Source organism: Prunus avium, chromosome 6 (assembly GCF_965620075.1).
Source record: "Prunus avium chromosome 6, drPruAviu1.hap1.1, whole genome shotgun sequence".
Taxonomy (NCBI): Eukaryota; Viridiplantae; Streptophyta; class Magnoliopsida; order Rosales; family Rosaceae; genus Prunus; species Prunus avium.
In genome coordinates this window covers 31,726,331-31,738,237 of record NC_142289.1, presented here as the reverse complement: position 1 = coordinate 31,738,237, position 11,907 = coordinate 31,726,331, and the positions used below count along the sequence as shown (strand labels likewise).

At 36.2% G+C, this 11,907-nt stretch overlaps 1 protein-coding gene and 1 pseudogene across 2 annotated transcripts; both read left to right on the top strand.

The window, feature by feature from the left end:
• The first annotated feature begins 521 nt into the window (after window positions 1–521).
• On the top strand, window positions 522–2,449 carry LOC110770557 (putative F-box protein At5g55150; annotated as a pseudogene). Its single transcript, XR_015836432.1, has 2 exons — window positions 522–748; window positions 911–2,449. The product of XR_015836432.1 is annotated as a putative F-box protein At5g55150 (transcript).
• Window positions 2,450–10,040: 7,591 nt separating this feature from the next.
• LOC110770519 (protein S40-4-like) lies at window positions 10,041–10,863 on the top strand. Its single transcript, XM_021974672.2, has one exon. The coding sequence runs from the start codon at window positions 10,150–10,152 to the stop codon at window positions 10,651–10,653; it is 504 nt and encodes a 167-aa protein (XP_021830364.1). The 5' UTR covers window positions 10,041–10,149; the 3' UTR covers window positions 10,654–10,863.
• The last annotated feature ends 1,044 nt before the right edge of the window (window positions 10,864–11,907 follow it).

Sequence of the window (11,907 nt, the reverse complement as noted above, 5' to 3'; positions counted from 1 at the left end):
TCTGGGTCCGCCCATGATAGTAAGGGCAACGGTTCTTTTTGGTGCACAAAAAAAATAGAGATTTCAATATGCTTTTGTTGCGTCAACTATCTTTTCAATTTTCTACTCAAACATTACCACCCCATTCTCATATGAGTCATGAGAAATTAGTGATTAATAATGGAATGGAACACAATGTTCTTTCCAACTATTTTGTGTTGCTCTTATATAACTCACAAGTCAAAACACATGTCTTCCTTATGTGATCCATAGTCTACTGACTACATGTTCAAACATGTGATCCATAGTCTACTGACTACATGTTCAAACGTTCGAGGTCAAGTTTTCATTGGTTACGTATTAAAAGGCTATAATCGTAAATTAGTTGATTTCTATAAATGTGGGTTGAGTTAGTTGATTAGACTAATTTAGCATATCACATTATCAAAAACAAATAAAAATGTAGAAAATAAAATAAAATAAAACAATATGAATCCAATCCAAAGTGGCCCAACAACTTATTAAGGCCGTAACCCAAAAACTAAAGACTTAAATAAAGATGAAAACCCCTAACCCCAAATTTGTTTCAAACGTAAAACAAGAAAGAAATTTCCCCCAAATTGTGTGTTACCGTACAGACAGTCTTTCTACTCCTTCCAAACACTCAAACCCTTCTTTCATTCACACTCTCTCTATCATTTCTCATCTCTCTGCTTCAGTCAGAACTCATCTTAGCTCAAGAAGAAGTAAACATGAACAGAGATATTGGGTATGTTACTCTTTCCTTTAATTTTATGTTTATTGGCTTTTGCTCTGATTTTATTCTGTTTCACATTTATGCACGCTCATACACCAGGGCGTTTATTTCCTTCTTCTTCTCTTGTTGTTGTTGTTGTTTCGTTCTTACTTCTATTGTCATGTACTGTTTTAGGGATAATAAGAAGCCTTGTCATACGGACATCGCTGGTACATCCACTGGTGGCTACCCATCAAAATGGACAAGTCTTCCGCTACTTGTTGTCTTTTGTATTCTGGTTAAGTTGTTGGAACCCATTGACCACGTTCGTTTTGCTGCCGTTTGCAAGGACTGGCTTGGTTTTTCAATACAGTACAATGATGCAACATAACGCTGGCGTAAGTTACTCCCCATGCTGATGATCCCTACCAAATCCCAAGGAGAGACCAGCACAACAAAGCAAAGCCTTGTGTACAGCATTTCTGAAGATAAAATCTACAATAATATTCAGTTACCAGTTCGTGATGGTGAGAGAGGTATTGTGGCTCTAGCCATGGTTGGGTGGCCATCGTAGATCTAGCTGACGATGATGTCACCATAACTCTCATGGACCCTTACAGAAAAGCTGTGGCACCCATTAACCTCCCTAGCTTGGATTATGAGCACCTAAACCCTGATCCAGAAAGCTACTTGGAATCATATCAATATGAGGGTTACGTCCCATAGGTTATCTTGTCTGCTGATCCCCATTTGAAACCAAAGTTATTTTATTCTACCATGTGGATTTGAGGTTGGCTTTCTTTAAAGAAGGACAAGAATATTGGACATGTCTTAATAAGAAATTAAGGTGCATTTCTGATGCTATATTTTATAAAACCCAAGTCTACACAGTGGGACGTCGGGGAAGGATTATGTTATACGATATTAAGGGCAGTAATAACTGCTCACGGCTGCCACCAAAAGCGAAGCTGCTTACACGTAATTCTGTGTTTGAAAATTCTGCTATTAAGGCATATCTTGTGGAATTAACCAAGGGAGACATGTTGCATGTTCGAAGAATTTTGAAACCAAAAGAAGGTCGCGATGGAGATTTGTTGACTGATAGCTTCAAGGTTTACAAGGTGGTGTTTGATGACAAGGACGGATCCATTGTGCAGCAGGTTGAGGTAGAAAGCATTGGAGATGAGGCTTTGTTTGTTGGCGTTCAGTGTCTGTCTTAGCTTCAAACTTTCCTGGGTGTCAGCCTAATTCCGTATACTAAACAAAGGATTTGCTAAAACGTCAGCATCCCGATGGCAGACCATTTGATATGGCTGTCTACAATGTAGAGAATGAAACCATCGCACGGTTTTACTCTCCGAATTGTTGGCACAAAGGCATGCCACTTGCAGCTTGGATTTGTCCACAGTTTAATGGACTCTGCTAGGCATAAGCTACTCTTCTGTTTGCCCTTCATATTGTTACTTTTTGGCCATTCCATGATCAACAAACTGAAATTAGAGGAGGGTAGCCGTTACTCTGTAATTTATCTCGCATTGTGGATTTTAAGAGCCTTCATCATTACTTATAGTTGGTTTCTGGATATTAGCTTTGATCGTTAAGTCATTCTGTCGCCAGATATGTGCACTCTACAGCAGTATTTCCAAATTATTTGATATTATATGCAGATGGGTTCATCTCATCTTTCTCTGTTTATGTGCCACAGAAATGCAGGGACGGGCTGATTTCTTCTTCTTTTCTTTTGTGTTTTTTCGCCTGCGTGTTCATTTTGCAGCGTTAGAATTTGTTGATGTTACATCTGTGCACTCCACCCCCCCTTATCTTGGAGTCAAACTAGAACAATCTTCTTCTTATTTTATGAGGTCATGAACAAATTATGCAAGCTTTATAGGTAGTAATATTTTAATATTACATAGCGTGTGTTCTTTTTGAAATTCAATGTTGATATATAGAAATGCTAACGAGACTTGCTTGAAAGAAAGTCCCTCCCCACGGAGTTGTAGCTGCCCCATAGTTTTGGAAGTCCCTCCCCATGGAGTTGTAGCCACCTCGTAGTTTTGGTTCAAGAATTAATGTTGAGCTTTACCCACTTCACACGTTTCTCGTATGTTTATATATCAAAGATGAACATGAATCCTAAGTCCCAAAACATATATCTACCTCTTATCTTTTAATTATCCTAAGCATCTGCCAAGCATGTATAAATAATTTCAAGCTGATGTGGGAACTTTGCCACAGTAACAAGTAAAAATGCATAAATAATTTTTTTTTTTTACTTTTGTAACTTACAGAAATATTTAAACCATGCATATGATGCAGGAACTTTGCCTGATATATGTAAGTCAAACTTTCTTGGTTGATTTGATGTCATACCACACACTGCAGGATTACTTTGTTTGTGTCAAATATCTTCTTTCGCAAACGCATGCGCAAGAGCACACAGTCATTTTCTCACCCTGAAAGAACCAGCATATCATATCACTCAGCCAACGGCCTGCAATGAGCTGCAGCAGAACTCAGAAACGTAACGTTGCTACTTAGCTCTGGGACTAAATTCCAAATGTTATTCGATTCCCGTGGAAAGTTAAATCACAGGCATTCACGAACACATAGGTAATTGACAGTGGTGAATCAGTAATAACCCCATTTTGTAACTTATCGATCGGGTTTATAGTTTTCTTTGACCATCTTGAGAGGAATTCGAACTTGTGATATCTTTCAACATTAGAAAGAAATATATCGCTAAAGTAAAAGCTATATATTTTGTCCATGGACAGGACAGCACTAGATAATAGCCTTGACAGTTAATTTATTTTGTGGCAATATTTGCACTCTAACTTGGGATTTTGTAAATGTCTTCGAATAGTTGAAGTGTCTTTGGCTTCAAACTTTCCTGGTGTCAGCCTAATTCTATATACTACAAAGAGGATTTGCTAAAACATCAGCATCCTGATGGCAGGCCATTTGATATGGCTGTCCACAATTTAGAGAATGTAACTATCACACGGCTGTACTCTCCGAATTCTTGGCACGAAGACATGCCACTTGCAGCTTGGGTTTGTCCACATTTTAATGTTCTCTGCCAGGCATAAGAATTTCTTCATGTTGCAGTTGTGCACTTCCCCCTCTATCTTGAAATTAAATTAGAACAATTTTGGATCTTATTATATGAGCTCAACAACTAATTATGGAAGCTTTATAGATAGTAATATTATGGTATTTCATAACATGTGTTCTTTTTGAAGCTCATTGTTTATCGAACTCTAAAAGTCGGTAACCTTTACCGTAGTAAAGTGAGAAATACCCTAAATAATTTCAAGCTGATGTAGGAACTTTGCCACAGTAACAATTGAAAATGCACCCCCCAAAAAAATCTTTATTTTTTCATTTGTGTAATTTAGAGAAAAATCTATACCATGCATGTGTAAAGTTCAAACTTTCTTGGTTGATTTGATGTCAACCACACGCTGCAGGATTATTTTGTATTTGTGTCAATCAAGAGTGATGTACATCTTCTTTCACAAATGCATGCGCAAGAGCACACAGTCACTTTCTCACTCTGAATGAACCAGCCTATCATCTCACTCAAGTAATAACCAACGGCCTGCAATGAGCTGCACCAGAAATCAAAAACGTAACGTTGTTGCTCAGCTCTGGGACTACATTACAAATGTTATTCCATTCCCACAGAAAGTTAAATTACAATCGTTCACAAACACGTAAGTGATTGATAATCATGAATCAGTATGAAGCCCATTTAAAAAAAATTCTAGATGTGAACATAGAGTATATTATCACGACCGATTGTCATCGCGACTATATTCCCCATTTGAATTAGGATATTTTGGTCCATTCAACTTCAAAATGATTTACTTGTCTACATTTTCAAAGAAAAAAGGTCTTGAAATGAGTCACTTCTTTTATGGCGTAGGAGTGAATCATGTTGGGGTCATTTCAATAGCCAAAAACGTAACTCTCAAAGGAAAATAATGGGGGTAGAGGAGCTTCAAAGTTGCAAGTTACAACCCCACTTTGGACAAAGAAATCACCCTCTCCAATCAACCTCAAAGCCGAAAAAAAAAAAATGATGTCATGATCCAAGACCATTCATATAGGCTAGGCTAGTAATTGCTCCAATGTATCAATCCAATGGCCCACAATTCACACATCAAACTTTATGCCATGAAAAAGAAACCCTAGCTAGCTATAAGCCCTATGCCCACCCCTCCCCTTCCATGCCTTTTGTAGACATAGACTTGGTGGGATCGGTTTGTTTTCTTCAATATCTCACTAGTTCTGAAATATTTTAAACCAATAATTGTAGTTGCTGGGTGAATATATCAGATATTGGGGGTGCAAGTGCAACTTTGAATCTCAAAGTTGAACTAATAATGCCTTTTAGATGTTGATGGGATAATCTGGTTTGGAATTTTATTTTTTTTTCCAAGATCCAATTTTGATGCCATTTTAGTCCTCGATAAGGTAATCCAATACCCACTACCCAAAAGGCCACATTATTGTTGTCCCTCGTGATTTGTATATATGGATAGGAGATAGGTGGCTTTAACAATTCTTTTGTAAAAATAAAATTTATAGGTTCAATAATTAAGGATAAGTCTAAGTGATGTTTGATTAATTAAATTCTCCTATTGATCCCCTCATATGCATCTCTATCTTCTTCTTTTCTTTTTTTATTTATTTATATAAACTATAGTTTGATTAGGCGAAGAAGAAAAAAAAGTGTTATTTTCTCTAATAATCTGTCATTTTATGTTAACAAACTGCTTATTTAAATTATTATTATGCGTGTTAGAATTTTATTCATATGTCATGCTCGTATGTCTTTCTGGCGTACGCAAAAGCCAAAAAACAAGCAAGTCTGCAAGTGTTGTTAGTTATACAACTTTTCAATCAAGTCACGGATGTGTAAGTGAGCTACTTGTTAGATTTAGGGCTCATTTGGGAGTGATTCTGAATATGCTAGAATCACTTATGCAGAGAACCACCTCTCATGTGCTTCTCTATCACTTTAAGTAATTTTTGGCAGAAACACCTCTCATATGCTTATTTATAAAATCACATAAAACCACTTAAAGTGATTATTTGGAGAAATGATTCTCCATATAAGTGATTTTTGTCTTATTCAAAATCACTTCAAAAGCCAAAAAACAAGCAAGTCTGCAAGTGTTGTTAGTTATACAACTTTTCAATCAAGTCACAGATGTGTAAGTGAGCTACTTGTTAGATTTAGGGCTCATTTGGGAGTGATTCTGAATATGCTAGAATTACTTATGCAGAGAACCACCTCTCATGTGCTTCTCTATCACTTTAAGTGATTTTTGGCAGAAATACCTCTCATATGCTTATTTATAAAATCACATAAAACCACTTAAAGTGATTATTTGGAGAAATGATTCTCCATATAAGTGATTTTTGTCTTATTCAAAATCACTTCAAAAGCCAAAAAACAAGCAAGTCTGCAAGTGTTGTTAGTTATACAACTTTTCAATCAAGTCACGGATGTGTAAGTGAGCTACTTGTTAGATTTAGGGCTCATTTGGGAGTGATTCTGAATATACTAGAATTACTTATGCAGAGAACCACCTCTCATGTGCTTCTCTATCACTTTAAGTGATTTTTGGCAGAAACACCTCTCATATGCTTCTCTATAAAATCCCATAAAACCACTTAAAGTGATTATTTGGAAAAATGATTCTCCATATAAGTGGTTTTTGTCTTATTCAAAATCACTCCATGGAACCATAAAATAAAAAACTAAAAGAAAAACAAGAAGGTACTTGTTATAGGTTAGTTCCTTGTTAATTTGTGCAATGAGTTTTATTCTAAACAAAAGCAAAAGCAGAGCACATGTACTTCAACAAAAGTACTTCTTTTATGAAATTGCATTTACTTTTTCTTTAGGGCAAGTGGCTTAAGATGCTTGAATCAATTTGTTATTGGCTTATATCGCTAAGTGATGTTTAATTAATGCATGAAATAATTTCCACTTTTTTTTAAAACCCAGTTACTGTTGATAGGATAGGGATAGCTGATCATGAGTCTTGTACAATATGAGTTGATGCATCATCAGATTGTTACCCAAATAAAGAACTCTTTAAGGTCACCATTATTGGAGTGTAATTATTATATTAGGGTTGAATATAATACCCAAAGCATCCCATAATTAAACCAAGACGTCATCATCAAAACGATTAACCACGACATATTATTGGTGGAGGGAAAGTCGCAAAATTACTCCTCTTTGTTCAAAGTTCATCCAATTAAATTAAGGAACTCAATTAACAATTAATCACTATTAAAATTAGATTGTATTTTATATTTGTTTATGTTGCTCCATGCAAACCATGCGTTTCACCTGTAAGAACGAACTTCAAAATGCTTAATATTATGATACTGTAACTTTTTATCACAAAATTATAAAAAAAATCATTCAGATTCACAGTCTCGAAACATAATATTTACAATTCAATAAATGTAGTCATAATATAACATCAAAAGAGAAGCTATCTTACTTACCACGTCGAACATTAGAAATGTCAATAATAAAAAATATTGTACGGCACTAAAACACCATTTACTAATTTATGTGTTATAACACGAGTGATCGACAGATTTATATTTACAATTCAATAAATGTAGTCATAATATAACGTGGATGGAATATTTGCGTGAAAGTTACTACTACAGTCTACATCTGCTACAAAATTAGCTTCTTACAATTATATGATAGATAATATGACAAATATTATGACAGCAGAGGATAGCCCACAAAGGGACATGTCAAGGAGAATATCAATCAATAATTTGGAGTGGTCATACCTATTCTGTGAAGCCCATTAAAGTTCATTGTTAATTTGATGATTTAGATTAGCCACCAAAAATAATATTCTTCATGGAAGCCAGCTAGAAGAACCATAATGCTGCCATTGGTTATTGTGTGTTTGTGAACTCATTTGCTGGAATCAAATTTATGCCTCCTTTGCCAAAAATTGACTACATTTAAACCCAACTTTTATCAAAATGAATTTTGTACCTAAATAAGCTAGATACAAAATGAATGATTGTACGTTTCCAGTTGGTTGAAGAATGAGTTCAATACATAGTCGTGAATATCTTGATTCGTTATAAAGGTATCTTCCAATTAGTTGAAAGAGGTTTCATGTTCAACTCACATAAATAATTAAACGACATATATTTGTGATGAGTTCGATACATAGTTGTGAGTATCTTGATTCGTTATAAAAGTAATCTTGTACCTATCCTTATCGCTCGTCAAAAAGAAATTATAAAAAAAAAAGACTGCTTGACTGGACCGACTTGAGAATTTTGGTTTTCCTTCTTTCTCTTTCTATTTCTATTTCAATTTACAGCAAATCCTATCGCTTTCATAAGTAAAGCGTGAAGTTGATTTGGCGTTCAACATTCAACTAATTTCATAAACCTTCACGAGTCCGCGCGGTATTAACTCGCGAGTTTAAAAAAACGCGATCAAACGAAGATATTTTGGATTGTCGCGTTTAGGAGGAGCAGGCCAGGCGCCAGCTGGCAATAGACGCGCTAGATCCGAGCAGTGGGGGCCTACTTCACGTGCCAGCATACTCTCGGAGTTGCGTGAAACCAATCTGCGCCACGTGGCGAAAACACATGTAAGCGGACACGTGGCGAGGTCCTCGAACGTCTAAACAGGACCACTTTTGTCCTCTTTTCCAGAACCAGGTCAGGTGATGCGTCGCGACAAAACTTTTGACCTCCAGTGCGAGTAGATCACATATTGCGGTATTGTTTTGTTCTCGTTTGGGACGGAATTCGTATTTCCCGTTTTGCCCCTTATTATTCTCTGAGCTTTTTGTCCGCTTCCCCCCACCAGTCTTTACGTTACGCTTTCAATTCCCTGCCCCTGCGTGGCGGTCATCAACGGCTTGAAAACCAACGGCGCCGACATCTTTGGCAAGTTCTGAAACTTTTTACGATTTTTTTTCTTTCTAATGTCAGTTTGGTTCACATAAAAAGGGAAATATTTTAATATTCTTTCACCTCTTTCCTTTTAAATCAAACCAAATTTTATTTATTTATTTCACGAAAATGAATTTAGTGATTGAATATCTTCTTCTTTTTTTTTGGGGGACACAGTTATTATTCTTTCTTTTTATTTGTTTAAAAAAATGCACTTTCTGTTTATTGATGCTCTCTAATTTGTTTTAGATATGTTTCTTTGGCTTGTCGTACTTTTTCTTACTCTTGAATTTTTTTCGTGTGGTTTTTTTTAGAAAATGTTTAACAAGGCCACACAAAACATGCCTAATTTTTCCACTTTCTATTGAAATGAAATCTACCTTTTTTCTCACAAACTGCACTTTCTATAAAATACCTAATTTATACATTACACAATAGTTTTCTCTTACAAAACAGTCTTGCAATATAAAATAATCATATTGTACACTATTTATCGAGAACATTCTCATACATTTTTGTGTGCATATAATTTGTTGAAAGATGTCATACCTAAAACTTAAGGTTTGGTTTGGTGGCTCAGCTTAGACATCATTGTCCAATTTAATCTATATATATAAAGTAAAAGGCAGAGAATGATAAAACATTCAAAATACCAGAAAATATCATTGGTTAATGCAAATATTAAGAATTAAAATTATTAATTAAATTAAGATAATATGGTAAATTCACACTTTTTCATATTAAAAAAATTAAAATTAAAAGAAAAATAAGATAATGGATCCTATTTTTATAAAACACAACTACTTATTATCTTTTTTAATTCTAACATAAATTTTAAAAAAACAACCATAAGATTTATTAAATTTAATTAAAGTAGTTTAACCTAGTTCGACCCACCAAATGCTACCTAATTATGTTACGTACTTCAAAAGCAAATAATTTTGGTCATTCACATGTGAGGCATGAGTTTCCAAAAAAAAAAAAGAAACCAAAAAATCCTCAGTTTCTTTCTTTATCTTTTCTAGGTTACAGTTACAAAAGATCAATTACGTTTTTTTGGCTAAACAAAATGGATCAAAACACTAAAACAGACAGTATATGCGAACTGTTTCTTGTATTTCTGTGGGTCCAATGAACACCTCCGCCATCAGAACTGTGCGACGCACCCTATCCGGCCCCACCTCCCGAGATATTGAACTCAACCCATTCGAATGGATAAATCGAAAATCCGATGTGTCTTTTCCCTTTAAAATAGCAGGGCCAGTTACGTAATTTTACCATAATTGAACTCGAGAGAAGCAGCCTTATCCAAACTGCAAGCGGCAAGCCAACCTTTATAAAAGCGTATCGAACGCTCTCATTTTGGTAGAGCCAAAACCCAAAACGCAGAACAGAAGCAAAGCGAAAAGAAAGAAGATCGAGAGAGAGCCCAAAACGCAGCAGCCTTTTAGACCTCTGAAATGGCGACGAGTAAGAGTTACTACGCTAGGCCGAACTACCGGTACCTCTCCAGCGACCACCACCACCAAACCCTAGCGCCCGACTCCGCATTCGAACTCGACGAGTCAGACATCTACAACTTCGCCCGGTCCAACTCGCCCGAGTTCCGCAAACCGGTCCCGAGCTCCCGCGTCGTCTCCGCGTCCAAGAACCGGCGATCCGAGGCCGCCGACCGGTCGGACCGTACCGGCGGCACGGCGGCGTCGCTGCCGGTCGGCATTCCGGACTGGTCCAAGATCTTGAGGGACGAGTACCAAGAAAACCGGAAGAGTGACGACGACGACGGCGACGATGACGTGGACGGCGGCGTGCGGGTCCCGCCTCACGAGTTCTTGGCGAGGCAGATGGCGAGAACGAGAATCGCGTCGTTCTCGGTGCACGAAGGCGTGGGGAGGACCTTGAAAGGGAGGGATCTCAGCCGGGTCCGAAATGCAATTTGGGAGAAAACCGGGTTCGAAGATTAGACGGATTTTATTTTTCGAAAACAAGAAATACAGAGAAAGGGGTGTACGGGAATTATTGGTTAGATTTTTTTTTCTCCTTTTTCTAATTTTTATGAATTTAGTTTCTTTTACTTCCTTGTTTCTAATTTATGTGACCACGATGATCGTCTTTACGAATGTAATGTAATCCCAAATTGGAGAATTGTTAATTTAACTTAATTTCAATCTTAATTAAGTTTTTGTGAGGTGGTTAATTTTGGGTTTGAAGTTTGTAATTTTTTTTTTTGGGGCAGAGAAAGTTTGTAAATTCTTGGTGAGGAGAAATAGAGCAAGTTGGCGATTAGAAATGGAAAGTAAATGATTGGTGGGTGTTTTTTAAGTGTTTGATTGATGTGGGTGGGGTTGGTACGAAAAAGAAAAGCAAGAGGTGATAACGACCCCCTCTATTGAAAAAATTATGCACATAAATACAAAGTGTCAAATCTACCACTTTTTCCTTTGCCTTTCACATTAGTCGTCTTTGAGAATTTAAAATTCCATCAATTTCTTTTTGGTGGAAAATAGATTTATCAATCCTTTTTCAATGAATTATAATATGAGTTGCTCAATGATAATTGATATTTTAACACAATTGTGAAGTTGGGTTTTGCGCGTACATCAATGGTCATTCGACGCTTATTTGTACGTGCACATAATTCTCAATTGAGACTTGTTTATATGTTCATGTGACGATTTTGGTAAAAAAAAATATTGTATTAGAAATTTGTATGAGGCTTCTTGATTTGAAGGGGAATTTGGTGGGATGGAAATTTATAATTGGTGTTAGGTAAATTGTAGAGCAAGCACGCGTTATTTGACCGTTTACACCATTCACATTTGACAATTGTTTATATGTCCATGTGACGACTTTGGAAAGAAAATCTTGTATTTGCAATTTTTACGGGACTTCTTGATTTGAAGGGGAATTTGGTGGGATGGAAATTTATGATTGAGTTTAGGTAGATTGTAGAGCAAGCACACATTAATTTAAAGGCAACTTTAGTTTCGCAATATGCTTATGGGTGGGATGTTTATTTTTTTAATCAGTCGACTATTGTGCAGACTACCACCATTAGGTGGTTTTTTCTGCTCTTGTGGTGATTTTTCTAATATTGCTTTTTAGATAAGGCAATAGTTGCTTTTTTTTTATAAGGCTATTTAGTGGATAGTTGCAAGGGATACCCATTATAATGTTCAGTTAATTATTTAATTAATACTTGATTACGTTTTTTTTTA

Bases quoted from the DNA above. Each gene is read 5' to 3' on its own strand.
- LOC110770519 (XM_021974672.2), top strand. From the start codon at position 10,150: ATGGCGACGAGTAAGAGTTACTACGCTAGGCCGAACTACCGGTACCTC.